We start from the raw sequence: 18,749 nt of genomic DNA, 5'->3' as shown, positions 1-18,749 counted from the left end.
TGCATGCAAAACATAACACATCATAAATCTAGTACATAAAACTGTAGACAGATAATAAATCCGTGGGAAGGGTCAATCAGATAAGGTACGAGAGAAACTATACCTTTAGTGTAGCTCGTATTGTGCAACACAAGCAAGTTTGTCACATGTAAACAGATTGATCTGTGGAGTCATTTTAGAGCACTGCAGACTATTCAAGCTATTAGCCTACTTTTTGACGGAAGTCAGCATTTGTTATTGTCGTAGCAACACTTCAGTGTTACGTTAAGGGGTTTCACTACCGCTGAACCGAGAGGTTCCATATAATGTCAAAAGGGAATATCTGATTCTGTGGATCGTTTTATAAATGATTTTTTTCTAATGCGTGATACGTATGTTTCATTATATATTATACAAGCATTATAAATTGCTATAACATATTGTTTAAGCTGTTTATATAGCTATTACAATATGTTATATATTGTATACTTGCAAAAACAGAACAGTAGGGATATAATGAACTTAGGATGCCGTTATAAGTAGTCCATTTTAACAGTACCTCCTTATACAGTGAAGTGAGTGAGTGAGTGAGTATGGTTTTACGCCGCTTTTAGCAATATGCCAGCATTATCACGGCGGGGGACACCAGAAATGGGCTTCACACAGTGTACCCATGTCGGGAATCGAACCCGGGTCTTCGGCTACCCGACCGCCCCTTATACAGTGAAACCTATGTAACTCGAGTCCTGGACACCGTCGAGTTAACAATATTTTATGTACCTCGACAAAACGATATACATTCGCTGGCAATGTCGGATAAGTCCATTTTATTAACAGTGGGGTAAAGTTTGGTATTTCCCAGTTATTCTCACAATTTTCAAGTCGATTTTCTGTACATTTTGTCCCAGTACATATTCCATATCTAAACAAATTTGGAATGCGATTACTCGGCCTTTGTGTTTACCTGAGAACCCAACCTACATCTGTGGGGAAGAACTCACCAGACACTTCCTTCCCAAAAATAAGGTCCAAGATGCGAGTGCATGTTCGAATCTTCAGAAATGACGTAATGGTAGAACAATGTTTTATCGTGAAATAAAACACGTTCTTTATTGTGCTTTGCGATTTATCGCCTAGCTATCTATATGTCCTCAAAGATCTACTGCATATGAGCTTCCCCCTTAAAACATTTAACAAAGAGTGAATGAGTGCGTGTGGTTTTACGCCGCTTTTAGCAATATGTCATCAATATCATCGCAGGGACACCGGAAAATGGGCTTCACACATTGTACCCGACTGACCTCATTTGACAAGGAATGGTATGTAGCAAAGATATAAGTGTGGAGTGTGGATAGACTATGGATTGTATAATATACGCGTGGCAGATGTACTAGACGTAAGTTTTAGCATTATGAAACAGGAAAAGGGAATCAGGGAACTACACACCATTTAAGAGGGATACTGTGCTGTTACCTAACTCGAGGAGAGCAACTGGTGTACTTACGTTTGCTAACTTTAAAGGAAATTAAACATGGTCCAATTGCATAGCTATGTGTATAACACTATACAGATTGATACACAGATTTCAACGCTTCCCTCCAAGCAGCGTAACACACACCCAAGTCCCACACTCAGAATATCCGTTTTAAATGTTGAGTAGTATAATATCAAACCCGGTAAATGTAGTTAACAAACAAAACACATTTTACATGTCTAACCAAGAGGGATTCATCTTATCGATATTCCCTCACGTCGTTTGGTTCCAACTGGTAATGAGTTTCATCCGGTACTGGAATATAGCAAAGTAACTCGATGCCTTTTTAAGGACATTACCAACTTAATAACTTGTGATTAAAGCAGGGTGTGATCTAATGCTGCACGGAAATGCTTTTAAACATGTGACAATAGCCTTCCAGAATAACCATATTATTCTAAAGGCAAATGCAAGTTGAAACGCCACACAATATACGGTTTCCCACACATAAATGGTGATCATGACTTCATGATCACGGTAGCGACAATACTTTAGTTTGCGAAAAGGCTATATTACAGTCAAACACAGTTGTGTCAAAGATGACGGGGCTACGTAAATACTCCAAGATATCCTAGGTTCGACACAACCGAACATATAACCTGGCATACGTTTACCGATTGGCATAAAGAGGGGGTAATGCGCAACAAATGCAACAAACAACAGGAACATTAATTAATTAATGACTCCAACATTATTTGGGAAAATGACTTCGAGACAACCGTAACTTCGCCACATCCAATTCGACACATCAGAGGTTACATAATGCTGAATAACGAATGAATACGTAGGTACCAAGTTTTTACTTCGAGACAGTCGTAATTTCGACACATCAAAGTTCAACACAAACTGTACTGTGTACTATCCACCTATCATACATTTTACTAAGCACGATATGTAAGTAACGTGCAAGGAGAATGGACGTCATCTTAGTGCTAAGTGACTGCTAACTGGTGCAAGATTCACTAATGGATTTGGTTTAACACACCAATGAACTTTTGTCCTTCTATGATTAATAAATGGCTGTATCGAGTGTGCAGATTTCTTGCCCCAGTGAGTAAAGATGCTTCTCTGTTAAGATCTGACCTTTACCTCGGGAGTTAATCAATTAGGATCATTCATCCACAGCGCTTCGCGTACAGCTGCTGGGAGGGCATCTGCCGCACTGGCAACACACGTGATAGTGCTAAGCCGAACATATTCAACCACGGACCTATATATAGGTCCGTGATTCAACCTAAGCTGCATGTTTCGTAATTTTATCTGTAAACACCTATTCTGCTGCATCCTACAATGGCTGTTGTCAAGCGGGATTTTCTTTCTGCTCCATTTCAATTTTGATGATATGGTCCGACGCGGTGTTTTAGAGTCATCTTCACAATCTCAGCCTGTGTCACTATCATGCTGTGTTTTGGCCACAGCTGTTTCACTTTTATAGCATCATGAACAGACTGTTGCATTCCTCCACCTGTTCCTTATAACCCAGATCACGCATGGATACACTGTTGCATTCATACATCTGCTCATTATGACAAATGCCACTGATGAATACACTGTTGAATACACTGTTGCATTCATACAGCTGCTCCTTATAACCCAGATCACGCATGGATACACTGTTGCATTCCTACAGCTGTTTATTATGATACATACCACTGATGAATACACTGCTGCATTCCTATATCTGCTTCGTATAACCCAGATCACGCATGGATACACAGTTTCATTCCTACATCTGCTCATATGCTCTTGCATTCCTACACCTGCTCCTCATAATTCACATCACTGATGAACATATTTTTGCATTCCGACACCGGCAGCTTATAACTCCTGATGGATGCACTGTTGCTTTCTCACGCTTGCGCCTTATAACTCACATTACTGATGGACACAGTGTTGCATTCCGACATCTGCTGCTTATAGCCCATATATCACTGATGGACACAGTGTTGCATTCCGACATCTGCTGCTTATAACCCATATATCACTGATGGACACCGTGTTGCATTCCTACATCTGCTACTTATAGCCCATATATCACTGATGGACACCGTGTTGCATTCCGACATCTGCTGCTTATAACCCATATATCACTTATGGACACAGTGTTGCATTCCTACACCTGTTGCTTATAACCCATATATCACTGATGGACACCGTGTTGCATTCCTACATCTGCTGTTTATAGCCCATATATTACTGAAGGACACCGTGTGGCATTCCGACATCTGCTGCTTATAGCCCATATATCACTGAAGGACACATTGCTGCATTCCTCCATCTGCTGCCTATAGCCCATATATCACTGAAGCACACCGTGTTGCATTCCGACATCTGCTGCTTATAACCCATATTTCACTGAAGGACACAGTGCTGCATTCCTACACCTGCGCCTTATAACTCATGTCACTGATGGACATTTATTTGCATTCCGATATCTGCTGCTTATAACTCATGTCACTGATGGATGCACAGTTGCATTCTTCAAGTCTTGCATTGTTGTGATTGATGTACTGTCAGAATAACGCGACTCACTTTTTGTGACTGCCTTATTATAATAATAACGTGAGGCATTGTTGTGACTGACTTACTATCAGGATACGTTAGGTAGCCTAGTAGTTAAAGCCTTTGCTTGTCACGCCGAAGGCCCGGGTTCCATTACCCACATGGGTACTATGTGTGAAGCCCATTTCCGGAGTCCCTCCGGAGTATATTGCTAAAAGCGGCGTAAAGTTCACTCACTCAGACACACGTGACTGATGTACTATCAGACTGACGCTGACAGATGCGAACCTCGTGATAGCCTGAAGTGGTGTATCCGTTTGACTTACCATCTTGAACCTTCGCAACTGAGTGACTCATTGACAGTCTTGTGTGGCGTGTCCTTAAAGCTGACTGTCATATCTGATTCGTTGCCACAGAACAATCTGACGTTATTCATGACAGTCTGTCATGATGCTGACACACCTTCAGTACATAATTCGATGCATTGCCAGGACATTAGCCCCGTACGTATGATACGAGACATCGGTATGAATAATGGAATGAGACGAAACAAAGCAACATAGGAATGTCAGTCCCTCAAGGATGTGCTCATGGGGAAATTCACCCGTGAATTTGACATTAGCGCTCGCGTGCCCAGTTCCCTCGAACCAGGAGCCATTTTCGGTGTAATTTATCAAATTATTATGCAAGGCATAAATTTGGAAATCCATTTTGTAGCTGACCTAGCTCTGATGGATTTAAATAGGCCACGCGAGTACTGAATTAACTTATCGATGGCTGAATCAGCAGACTTATTATACAAATAGGGGCCAAGTGGAAGGCTGCTGGTGCAACATAATCTTCATAATAAAACGCCTGTTGTTTGGAAATATTGCATTTCGTCTATCTGCCAGCGCTCAAAGTGAGGACAATTTGTTGAGGCCAAGTTCTGTTCTTAATCGATAACAGGCACAATGTATGGCAATCGAGGAGAGGAGGATATTGAAATGGAACAATGACGGCGGCACGGCCTGTCACTCAGCCAAATAACTCAGTGCCTATCAAACACGGTCTGTAACATACGTGAATGACTTCTAATTCTTGTTATTGAGTTGCTCCAATCTAATAAGCAAATATAGAAGTGTGTAATAGGAAAAAAGGACAGCAGGTGAACCGGATGAATTGCAATGTGCGCCTTGTACTGTTGCAGCATGTCAAGGCAGAACGGGAGAGCTTCGACCACCACGTCCATATTGATCCCCAGTCGGACCAGGATCTGCCGACTCGTCGGTACATATAAGACGGGCAGGCAGGGTCGTCGATGCGTTAGAAACAAGAATTTATTGTATTGATCGAGTCCCAGAGATGTGAAGGTGGAATGGAGGACTCAGATCGTCTTCCCTACAAGTAAGCTCGGCAAGCAACTTAATTGATCACCTTGGAAACAGCTGCAGTTCCCCAACTCCTCTGTGACAGTGATGTCCACCCCCGGCATATACCTACATCACGGACAGCAACCTTATCGGAACGGTTAATTTATAGCGAGTGAACTGACGTATGCTGCTGCAGTTGCTCAGGCTGCAGTTAATTATGGCGGTTGATGTCGGCGTGCAACAGTTAGTACACAAACCAGTTAAGCTGTGAAGATTAGAGCCCAATTGACCCAGAAGAATATTGTAAGATGTGATGGCAAAGATTTACACGGCATAATCAACAAATACACAGCTCCAGTTCTATAAGCCTTACAGGTGCCATTGAATTCATCAGCAGTGCTGCACTTGCGAACACTTCGCTTTTTAAAGATATTTTGCTCGCGTTAGTTGACAGCTTTGAGTTGACAAAACATCGAAAATGTCAGCTCTTAACACAATTACAAATGTAGCATAAGTGAATGGATGTCATTGTTTCAAATGTTCGCCAAAGGGATAATTATGAGTGAGTGAGTATGGTTTTACGCCGCTTTTAGCAATATTCCAGCAATATCACGGCGGGGGACACCAGAAATGGGCTTCACACAATGTACCCATGTCGGGAATCGAACCCGGGTCTCCGGCGTGACGAGCGAACGCTTTAACCACTAGGCTACTCGACCGCCCCGGGATAATTATGAACAAAGTAACAAAAGCGTTCACATTTGTAAGGTCCATTCAACAAATGTATACATCATTTAATTAGATGGCCTGGAAATTTCTCGAGCTAAATGAAACCTTTAATGAGAATCTTCCATTTCCCTTAAACTATGACACTGCAAAATGTTATTGCATGCAATATGTCAATACGTGAGCTGAGGAGATCTTACGACGCGGTAATGTGTTTCAGATGTGAAATTAATTTCGGATATTAGGACTATTGTGAAGTCAGAAGGTGACCTCATTGTTACTCAATACAACCGTAGTCCAACAGTGTAGCATGGCGTATCACGTCTCTAAATGCTTTTCTATAACACTATCCACCAACAGTACCCTCATATAAATGATATCAGGTTCATATCGTCTTTCACGCAGGACAATTACTCTTTCATAACAGTAGTTTTAGTAACAGAAAACATTCACACAATGCATTATAGTTGCATTAGAGTGTCGATTTGTGTTGATGATACGATTTGCGTCAATGGCCATGGCTAGTGACCTGCTGAGGTGATTCAGCGTAGTTTTAATAACTAAAATGAATACAATGTAGAAATGTGTTGGAATAGCAACTTCTCGATAATCATTTTGTTGATGGCGGTTTAGAAGGGGAACAGGCTTGTTGGTAAGCGTGTATGTCAGTTTGTGGCGGTGGGGATGGGCTCGTTACTAGTTGTTGCTACACTTTAACCATTTTACCCCTTGTTCATAGGTGAGAGTGAGAAACTGAAACACCCATCACACTTAAAATCCTCTGCATGACTGTAAATTCTCTGGATGTGCCCTGGCAAAATTTCATCAGAGCTTTTTTGCCATATTAAATCGATGATACTATTTAACTTAGCTCGTTAACCTGGATACATTACCCGAATAACACGAGCAACAGGTGTTTGACACAGCTACTATGGAAGTTGCATATGTCGAATATCATTTATTAGCGAACGCTAATAGTCCCCTTGTACAACATTACCATTCATTAAAAAACTCCCCATGGCGTGTGCCAATGACATTGAAACCCAACCGGTTTCTTTTGGAGTAATGTACATTCATAAAGGCCCAAGGACGCAACTGTCGAATCAGAATTTCGAAATCCACAAATTACTTGAAATCATTTGGATATAATGCCCATCGGGTATTGATTCATTTCACACGAAATATTCAGAACAAACATTTGTCCCCTTCTTGTATGATACAAAAACAGGAAAACTACACTCCAACACTTCGTGTTTCACGATTATGATTTCTTGATGTACCTGAGTGATGGAGTGGGGTTTTACGCCACTTTTAACGAGGGACAATTTTATGTTTGAGGAATGCCCGAAGTGGTTCAGCTGGTCGATATTCACCAGTTTGATGAAATTGAACTTCATGAGTTAGTGTCTGGTGCTGAAACGCAACGGATTTTAGTCGTGAAGTGTAAAACACTATGATGAAACACGTTCATGGTGTCACGAGCAAGCATACCATCACAACGTGGCACTGCAACATGACTGCAACATGAGCATTATTATTAGCGTATAAGCGTCACTTTGACAGACTCTCGATGGTGTTTGGAATAATTCCACTCAACATGAACTTGATGCCAGGATTGCATTTATGTGTATAAGTAACACAAAGACAAAGAACATTATGATTTTACATATATGTATTGTTTATGCATATTTAATTAGTTTGAATACTATTTTCAAGTGGGTCACTTTTTTTATACATGAGAAATGAAACAAACTTTTAAGGACACATTACTTCACGTACAACAATTCCTACCTTTCTCCGTTTAACAGTGACATAAAGCTTCTAATAGAATTATCTCGTCCTGGGGTTCGTGAAATGGACAGCGGTTAACGATTGTTTCCGCGGTGACTCATGCAGAGCCGACTTTATGAAACTCATCTGTGGTTCCAGCATATTACGATTCATTGACAATCTAGCAGGAGTTGTAAACAGCCCTTGACATTGATAGAAACAGGCCACCAATAAAACCAATTACAGTCAAACCTTGTTGTGGGAACACGGGTCGGGGTGTGGGGAGTGGGGTATGGTGGAGGGGTGGGTGGTGTAGGGGTGGGTGGTGGGGGACTCCTTTCATGAGAGAGTGAGTGTTGTTGAATGTCCTATTGTTCCCGCGATATCGCAATTGCCTATCCATGATCATATCTTTGCTGTGAAAGCATGCGCGACGATCAAGCCAATCGGGCAAGATGACACACAATCACCGAGGCACCATGTTACCTAACCATTCGCTTACTCATCTGCGTCCAACAAGCTTGGATTTCATGAAAATAGTTTTAATAATATGAACTCTCTTCTACCCAGAGTGAGAAAGAGCAATGTCTTCTTGTATCTCATGCGTGTGCCAAGGACACTAATCAGCTTCTTATATTGTAACTAATCACCAGTAACTTGCGCCATTAAGTTTCAGCGTATGTACCCTATGCATCAAGTTCTGTCTCGTAAATCGGAATACAGGGTAGTGTCCCTTCTAGGCTACACTATGCGTAATAATAAATCAGATCAAAACGGACAGGAATTTCAGAGTCTAACTTCTGCGTTGATTTCTTAACATGTTTCCACCATGTTGCATAGTTTACCACAAATTACCACTACCATAATGAGCCAGGTGCGGACAGGCTTGTGATGTCATCAGTGTCCGAAATAACTGCCTGCCCAGCTGCCCGTGGCTGGTCATTTTTTTCGGGCTGCATGAAATTTTCCTCCACCTACCCGACTGTCTAGCAGATTATTTTAAGACAACTTACGTATTCAGTTTCATAATAACGCCTTGTAGAATCTCAAGGAACCTATTGCGTTTCATTTGAGTGAGTGAGTGAGTTGGGTTTAACGCCGCTTTTAACAGTATTCCAGTTATATCACGGCGTGTCAGCTTAATGTGGGATAAAAGCCCGAAGTGATGCAGGTCTCAGACGTTTACCACTTCGGTGAAACCAACGAGCACGGGTATGGTGCTGACAAACCTAGAAACATAATTGGGTCGAACCGGGATTCGAACCCACAATCATAGGTTTCTGGTGTGCCCAAGGGACGCAACTCTGCACAGCGAATCGCGGCGCCTTAGACGACTGGGCCACCCGTGCCCCCGCGTTTCATTTGAATCAAGATGCCTTAGACACTATTTGTCTCTCATTTTGTAGTTCAGTTTATGACTGACTGAAATAGTTGCCATTGAAAGTGTAGATCTGTTAAGGAAGCCCCAAGCTGTATTACAGCCATGTGGCTATTTAGAAGCGAGTCTGGACCCAAGAAACCAATGATCAGAAGAGTAATGAACGATTCCTACTGTTCGGTTACGAATCACTTAAATCGCAGATAATGACTGGGAGATACGTTTGTTCTGATTGTATATTATTCAATAAATATAGCGACAAAACAGTTTCCATACCAAATAGAAATCTCTGCATAAAACAGATTCGATTGTACAATTCCGACTATATTATGAGCATGTGTTTATGAATCACTATCAAATAGTAACGCGAAAAGGTGAGCGTATCCTGCCCAAACGGTGGCACCCGTCACAAACACATGCAAAGGCAAGGCAATTGTTCACCTGAAGAAACATGGGAACATATGGTACAAGTCAAAATAGAGAATTGCACCGGAAATAATTTTTGTCATTATGCGTCAAATTTGGAAATGTCCTCCACATGTCTACCATAAAACGTTTTGAAAGCTTTACTGAGGCCTTTAATAATAATAGGCCAGATAATACCTTTTTCGCCAACCAAATGGCATGCTACTAGTCTCGTCCGAGCTCGGGGTACTCGTGAACCTTGAGAATCCAAGTAATGTACATTCGTATTTTGAAGATAATAATGGAAGAGTAACGATGTAAATGAATATTTAATGTTTGAACTTTGCAAACTACACTGTATCTGCTCCTTGACATTAAGCGCCAGATATTATCAGATGTAATATGATAGCCAGGAACTATTTGTATATATCTAGTGTACCCGTTTCAGTAACGGGACCAGAAAGTGTGTTATCAAGTAATTCTAACCAGAGTGTGGAACAATTTCACTTTTGATTAAGAAATGAAGATAACTGTATCAACATTATATTGTTTTGCAAACACACCAAACATAACATTTTTCTTTAGATAATTAACTTCACTGTATAGGTGTTAATTACTGATCATTTAATTTTCAAAGTACACTTTCATAACTTCAAACATTTACTTTTCGTTCTTCAACATTTTTTTTGTGTGTGTGTGTGGCGGGGATGCTAAATGTACTTGAATAGTGATTACAGTAAACTACGGTTATAACGAACACGCTTATAACGAACTGACGGATATAACGGACTTACTTTTGGGTCCCGACTATTTGCTGTTGTTATACTGTATATATGCTTATAACGAACTACGGTTATAACGAACTAAAATTAGTAGTCCCTTTGAGTTCGTTATAACCGTACTTTACTGTATACTAATCCGGACTAATGCCGTTGTTATAGTGCTAGCCCACTGAGAGACCATACCGCAGTTTAACTTGAATGCCCCACTCAGAAACAGTGTACTGACTCCGAGCCGACCAGTCCTTATTTTAGCTCCTTTATGCCGAGCGCCAGGCAGTGTAACAAACAAGTGCCATTTTTTGACGTCTTTTGTTATGACGTGGAGGGGGATCCAAACCCGGATCTTCCGCTCTGCGGGCGCTCTACCTCTGTACCATGGAGTAGTAGTAGTAGTAGTAGTAGTAGTAGTGGTAGTAGTAGTAGTGGTGGTGGTGGTGGTGGTAGTAGTAGTAGTAGAAGTAGTAGTAGTTGTGGTGGTGGTGGTGGTAGTAGTAGTGGTGGTGGTGGTGGTGTGGTATTAGTAGCAGTAGTAGGGGTTGTGGTGGTGGTGGTGGTATTAGTAGCAGTAGTGGTGGTGGTTGTGGTGTGGTATTAGTAGCAGTAGTAGGGGTTGTGGTGGTGGTGGTGGTAGTAGTAGCAGGGGTGGTATAGTGGTAGTAGTAGTAGTAGTAGTAGTGGTGGTGGTGGTTGTGGTGGTGGTAGTAGTGGTGGTGGTGGTGGTGGTGGTGGTGGTGGTAGTAGTAGTAGTAGTAGTGGTGGTGGTTGTGGTGGTGGTAGTAGTGGTGGTGGTGGTGGTGGTAGTAGTAGTTGTGGTGGTGGTAGTAGTGGTAGTAGTAGTAGTAGTTGTGTGGTAGTAGTAGTAGTAGTAGTAGTAGTAGTAGTAGTAGTGGAAGTAGTAGTAGTAGTAGTAGTAGTAGTAGTGATGGTGGTGGTGGTGGTGGTAGTTGCAGTAGCAGTAGCAGTAGCAGTAGCAGCAGTAGTAGTAGTAGTAGTCTTCATCCCTGTTGCCTCAGATTGACACATATTTGTGTAGAATTGTACATATGCAAGCATGTTTATGATATCTGTGTCTCGTCATTTTAAACACAGCCCGATAGTCAGAGCGCGCAATACAAATTTTAAATAATTGGGTACTGGTGACCTTCAGTAGTTTGACCCTGAAATTCCACAAGGCGATTTGAGACATAACAGATAAAAAAAAATCATAATCCAATTGGATCGGTCATTCGAAATTTCTGTGATCCAAGCACGTCTCAGTACTCTTAAAACCAAACACTCACAATTCAATCTTTGATAGATTATAAAAAATAGGTGTTAGCAATCACACCCAGTTGTGTGTGAACGTTAACTTCTAGACGGCTTCACAAACTAACATGGAAACTAAATATTTACTCTCCGTATGTGAATATGTAGGGTATGCATCTTCTTGTACATCCTCTATGAGGATGTTACGTAATAGATACATAAACCTGTCTTTTTAGCTACATTCGTAGAGTTAATCATAAACCTACTTAATGACACGTACTGCCCCAGAGACCAGGCGTTAGAGCAATAAATATCAAGGCCGGAGTTATAAACTATTACTATTACATTTACCGTGATATTCAGTGCTGTCATAATATTAACAATCCTAACCCATGGGCTGTAGTCCTTATCACCCTTTCCATAAAACCAATCGGCCAATCTAATACTCAATCAGCCAATAATAACCTCATGAAATTGGAAGGGATTTCAAATTGATCCTGACATTGAAAAGAAGCCCGATTAATCTAAGGGACTCTTGAATTTTTTAAATGTCAATGATTTTATTCAGTTTGACTTCATTTTGAGCACAAAGGATGTTCTCATTGAAAGGTTGGAATAATTGATTTAGCAGATAACTATCAATATTATCCCATGAATCTAGTCCTCACATTTATGAGTGCGTCGTCCATATTGGAGTATAACAACCGTCTAATTTTTGCCCAGCATACAATTACGTCACTCTAATGAAGACACATTGTCCTCACCTAGGCTATTATATAATACTAATTTGATGACGTCATCCAGGAGATGTCACCTTTCACAATGTAATCTTAGCGTCCAGTCGATGTCAAACAATGGGAGCTACGTTGCGCTAAATACTCGTTGTAGCACAGAAGCAACATGTGATTTACACAGCATGACCTGCAATAAACAGTGGCCATTTTGCTATAGGTATAACCACTGGTGCCCGTCTACAACGCTAGAAATTCTGTGTTTTCGCTGGTGACATCTGTTGGTATTATTGATTGATTTCAGGAGAAGCCTATCAGAAAGAACAGGCATATAAACGATGATAATTATAGCCTGTTGAAATCTCACGATTAACATCTGTTTTGCGAGCAGCAACCCCACTGTGTTGATTTCTGTTCGTATCGGATATGAAAAGCAAGCATTAATTATCTGATTGTAGAAGCTGTAACCACGAGGACACCAGCGACGGAGTGGATCAAAGACACATCAGAGCCGCCTTACGTTGAGGCCACGTCTAAATCCACGCGGCTCTCCGGTGTTATCCCAGCTGTCTGTTATTGTGATATCGGACTGTGGACTTCATGCTAGCCACTGACATCCCACACACCGATTGCCACACGGCAAATACCAGCGCATCAGCATTCACAGACACAACTTGAGATTTGAACTTCGCATAAAGAGAATGGTTAATGTCTGGAGACTAACAGTACCACAGCGTCCATTAATAATGTGAATCAAACCAAATTACGTGGAGTGTGGGTGGTTGTATATGGTCGACACCTGGGGCCAGCATAGCTATTGAAGAGAGAGAGAGGTTATTTATAACACTTCATCGCTGGCTGAACTTTCTCATAGTCTATCATTCCGGGGTTTATTTAAAACAGCAATCTCACTGCCGTATCTCACAGGGGATCAAAACATTTAGAATGGGGAGGATAGCATCTGTATCGTGTCAGACAGATACACACAGTTCAATGTTTCTAAATAATTCCGTGGCGGATACATACCCAGCACGGTAATGACAGACAGCAGTGTAAGAAGTCTAACGATGGATTAAGCAAGACTTTGCGCTGATGAGGTGCGGTCTAAAGCGCCTCCCGATGAGAGAGACTTTGGCATAGTGACAGCATATTGCAGGCAACAACATCAACACATTGGGCACAGACACCTACCTTATGAACATCTCAACCCCTGTGGCTTCCATACACCGTTTGATGCCTTTCCACGATTTCTTTAACTTGAAGACTTGGAGGGCGCTTAACGGCAGCCTAGGATCCGTAGGCGCAGGCGGAGCCGGATCGCAGAAGCCGTCCGCCATGTCTGGAGCCGACGCAACCTCTCTTTGGATCTGAGGGCCACTGCGTGACTGGAGGCAGCCCATCACTGTGGTATTGATCCAGTAGCACACACACATACACAAAGCACGCTGTACACCCGCTCAATGTCGCGCTATGCCACACACCTTTCTGTCGACATCATGACAGATAAATGTTGCTTTAACAAGGCTACAAAGTGCCACATGGTTTTGTCGTTCAGATGTGCATTTAAATCCGATATGAATGTCCTTGTTAGGTAAATCCGTTTTATTATACCTGGAATATAAGGGAGATATGTTTTATTTCCGAAATACACATACAGTTACTAGTCGTGACAATTTACTGATATAAATTAATGATTTAAACTTATTTCTGAATTGTGGTCCATCCTCTACCAAAAGCCAATAATTAAGACGTTGATTGAAGGCCATGATGTTTACGTAATGCTTTTAGAGTAACACATAGTGCTCATATGTTTATATTCAATAGGGTTGAAACTCGTAATAATATGCTGTTAGAAAGGGCTAATGTCTGAGAACCCTGAAAGAGAATGCAAACATTACCATATTTGAAATAACGGTATGTTGGTGAATTATTGTCTCATTTTGTCAATTGGATCAATAACAGGATATTAGGACAACAATGATGGTCAAAGTATTAGGACAGCGCGTGTGTTTGCGCTAGAATAATACATGCCACTATATTACAACCAATTGCAGGTTCATAGCGAATAACATACTGTGGCATTCTGTAGCCGTAATGCTTTATTCATGTATTGTTTTTAATTGATGGAATAAAGCAACAAAACCCTTTCCATATCCAATAGAAATCTCTGCATAAAGCAGAGTCGATTGTACAATTCCGACTATATCATGATCATGTGTTTATGAATCACTATCATGATACCAGATGAGCGTATCCTGTCCCGACGGTGGCACCCGTCACAAACACATGCAAAGGCAAGTCAATTTTTCAACTGAAAAAAACATGGGAACATATGGTACAAGTCAAAATAGGATATCAACATAATCGGAAAACATTCGTTTAATCCGTTACACAATTGACTAACAACTTTAGTTTCCTTTTTTGGGATGTAAAAGCAGTTTGATATCGGATAAAAAGCTTAGTTTCTTAGATTTGGGGATATGAAAATGAGTTGATTCTTAAAGCATTCATTATGATATACTTGAAAGCTCTGCCAAACCACGGCTTTTAATTTTCATGGACGTTTTCAGTGTAAATACAAAGGACCCGACGCGGCATCTCTATGGCGTATTATAATCATCGGGCGACGTGTATCAACAAGAGTAGTACAAATTCTATTCACAGTAACAGCATTGATTTGTTGTTATACAATTTATTACTTCTATGGAGTACCAAACATATTCATTGTAAGATTGCTCAAAGATGAAACCATTACCACTTTCTGTACAAACATGAAAACATATGTTTAATGATGACCACTTGAAGAACGAGAAAGAGAATGTATTGAATGAGAGAATGTTGAACGAGAGTAAAACATATTGAATGATGGCCACTTGTCAAATGAGTGAGTGAGTGAGATTTTACGCCGCTTTCAGCAATATTCTAGCAATATTACGGCGGGGGACACCAGAAATGGGCTTCACACATTGTACCCATGTCGGGAATCGAACCCGGGTCTTCGGCGTGACGAGCTAACGCTTTAACCACTAGGCTACCCGACCGCCCCTCTTGTCAAATGAAAATATGAGCATGTAAAAGGTTGACCACTTGTCGAATTCGAGTAAAAGCATGTTGAAAGATCACCACTTGTCGAATTCGAGTAAAAGCATGTTGAATGATGACCACTTGTGGATTGAGAGTAAGAGCATGTAGAATGATGACCACTTGTCGAATGAGAGTAAAAGCATGTAGACGGATGACCACTTCTCGAATAAGAGTAAGAGCATGTTGAATGATGACCACATGTCGAATGAGAGTAAGAGCATGTTGAATGATGACCACTTGTCGAATGAGACTAAAAGCATGTAGACGGATGACCACTTCTCGAATAAGAGTAAGAGCATGTTGAATGATGACCACTTGTCGAATGAGAGTAAGAGCATGTTGAATGATGACCACTTGTCGAATGAGAGTAAGAATATGTAGAACGATGACCACTTCTCGAATAAGAGTAAGAGCATGTTGAACGTATCAACTTGTCGAAAGAGAGTAAGAGCATGTTGAAAGATGACCACTTGTGGAATGAGAGTAAGTGCATGTTGAATGATGATCCCTTGTCGAATGAGAGTAAGAGCATGTAGAACGATGACCACTTCTCGAATTCAAGTAAGAGCATGTTGAATGATGACCACTTGTCGAATGAGAGTAAGAGCATGTTGAATGATGACCACTTGTCGAATGAGAGTAAGAGCATGTAGAATGATGACCACTTCTCGAATGAGAGTAAGGGCATGTTGAATGATGACCACGCGTCGAATGAGAGTAAAGCATGTTGAATGTTGACCACTTGTCGAATGAGACTAAAAGCATGTTGAATGATGACCACTTCTCGAATCAGAGTAAGAGCATGTAGAATGATGACACTTGTCGAATTCGAGTAAAGGCATGTTGAATGATGACCACTTGTCGAATGAGAATAAAAGCATGTTGAATGATGACCACTTGTCGAATGAGAATAAAAGCATGTTGAATGATGGCCACTTGTCGAATGAGAGTAAGAGCATGTAGAATGATGACCACTTGTCGAATGAGAGTAAGAGCATGTAGACGGATGACCACTTCTCGAATAAGAGTAAGAGCATGTTGAATGATGACCACTTGTCGAATGAGAGTAAGAGCATGTAGAATGATGACCACTTCTCGAATGAGAGTAAGAGCATGTTGAATGATGAACACGTGTCGAATGAGAGTAAGAGCATGTAGAATGATGACCACTTCTCGAGTAAGCGTAAGAGCATGAAGAATGATGACCACATGTCGAATTCGAGTAAGAGCATGTTGAATGATGACCACTTGTCGAATGAGAGTAAGAGCATGTAGAGTGATTGCCGCTTCTCGAATGAGAGTAAGAGCATGTAGAATGATGGCAACTTGCTGAATGAGAGTAAGAGCATGTAGAGTGATGGCCACTTGCTGAATGAAAGTAGGAACATATTGAATGATGACCACTATTGGAATAAAAATAAGACATGTTCACTGATGACCACTTGCTGAATGAAAGTAAGAACATATTGAAGGATGGCCATTGTCAAATAAATATAGGAACATGTTGAATGATCACCACTTGCTGAATGAGAGAAAGAACATGTTGAATGATGATCACTTGTCAAATGAGAATAGGGACGTCGGTTGAGGGAATGATAAATGAAAATAATAACAAGCTGATTGACGACTACTTGTTGATGGAGAATCGGAATAGGCTGAATGATAACCAATTGCTATTTGAGAAAACGAACACAGTGAACTACGACTGCAGCTACTTGCTGAATGAAACAAAGAATGTTGAATGAGGACCACCTTCTGAATGAGAGTAAGCATAAAATGAAAGAGCCTCTCCCACTGGCTCTTCACTCATTGCAAACTAGGCGATTGTCGTCGCCAACCGCCACGGCTACAGCTTATCCAACTTTTCGATTTTCAAGAAAGAAATGAACTGTTTCTTCGGTGGGAAAATCAATGCGAAGTGCCCCAAGCCGTGATGAGACTTGAGCGGCCTCCGTTCGGTGTGCCTCTCCCATCGCCATACATCTCTACCGGGGCAGCGGTTACGGGGTCATGTCTTGCTTAGATTAATTCGAACTGAATATCATTATCTCACAGTTAAGTATCTCATTTGGATTATGCCCAGTGCACCTAATTCAATAGGTTTTTGTAAATAAGAACACATTGTAACTTACATTTGTGTTTGACTTTGTTTCAACTGTAGTCAGATAAGATTTTACCAATACGTTCATACATTGTCTTATAGTTTATGTACATACATTTGTACATTCATGCTAGTGCTAGATCTAGTTTCTTCTACTGCCACAGTAAACAAATAAACCAATTAATACCAAAACTCAAAAGCACTTCATTTTTGGTGATTGTTATTCATGAACAGCCAAGCTAGGACAATTATATCATATCTGCTGTTATGACTGTATAATACATACTATTTTCTGCTCGAACATGAATGAACTGGATGTCATTTTATACATATACAGGTTAACACAACTGCTGATGCACTATTCATTAACCTGTTGATTAACGCTATTCACTTAATGCTTCAATCAATAAATTCACTCAACTGTTGATTAACAAACCTCAATCGCTGTCTCACTACCCACAAAATATTAACTATATTTACAGAAGTGTTTATTTACGTAATTCACTGAGGCGTTGATTCACTAAATGAATTCATTAAATATTTAATCCAAAATAATTCTCTAAAGTGCTGTTTCATCAGATTCACTAGCAGTTGATATAATATATCCCTTAATCCGATCATTAACAACAAGCTATACATTGTTCATTCAAAACATCCACAACAGCGTTGTTAACTCGATTCGTCGCATTATTTATTGATTAGTTAAAGTTTAAAAAAATATTGATGCACTCGAGTCACACAGTATGTTAAATGTTAACACGCGTGACGGACGGAAAACACCATTAGAGAACATTCGTGTGCGTAGGCGGATCAACTAATGGGAACCACACAACCATTGCACGAACGTCCCATGTCCGCTATTATCCATACGTATCTGATCATTAGCTATCATTCCTTGGTATAAGGTAAAGGTGAGGTGAGGTGAGGTGAAATTGGGTTTAACGTCGCGTCCAAGATTATTGCACTTATATAGCGACGTGCATGCACGTGTGTGGCTGCTTGTACTAGTCTGGACTGATGCCGATTTATAGTGCTAGCTCACTGAGATACCATGCCGCAGTTTAACATGACACAGTATACTGACTCCGAGCCGACCAGTCCTTGTTTTAGCCCCTTAATGCCGAGCGACAGACAAGGTAACAACAAGTACCATCTTTTAA

The 18,749-nt window shown here is 40.8% G+C and overlaps 1 protein-coding gene across 1 annotated transcript in view; it reads right to left on the bottom strand.

Annotated features, from left to right (window-relative positions):
- LOC124152461 (globin-5-like) overlaps positions 1-18,749 on the bottom strand; it is a 69,757-nt gene that overhangs the window by 12,081 nt on the left and 38,927 nt on the right. The window contains exon 2 of the mRNA XM_046525405.2: positions 13,596-14,015. Coding sequence (XP_046381361.1) covers positions 13,596-13,837 — 242 coding nt within the window. The 5' untranslated portion in view covers positions 13,838-14,015. The remainder of the gene's footprint in view (positions 1-13,595; positions 14,016-18,749) is intronic.

Source organism: Haliotis rufescens, unplaced genomic scaffold (assembly GCF_023055435.1).
Source record: "Haliotis rufescens isolate VD_foot unplaced genomic scaffold, xgHalRufe1.0.p SCAF_74, whole genome shotgun sequence".
Taxonomy (NCBI): Eukaryota; Metazoa; Mollusca; class Gastropoda; order Lepetellida; family Haliotidae; genus Haliotis; species Haliotis rufescens.
The sequence above is the reverse complement of the archived record's forward strand: the minus strand, read 5'-3'. Positions and strand labels throughout refer to the sequence as shown.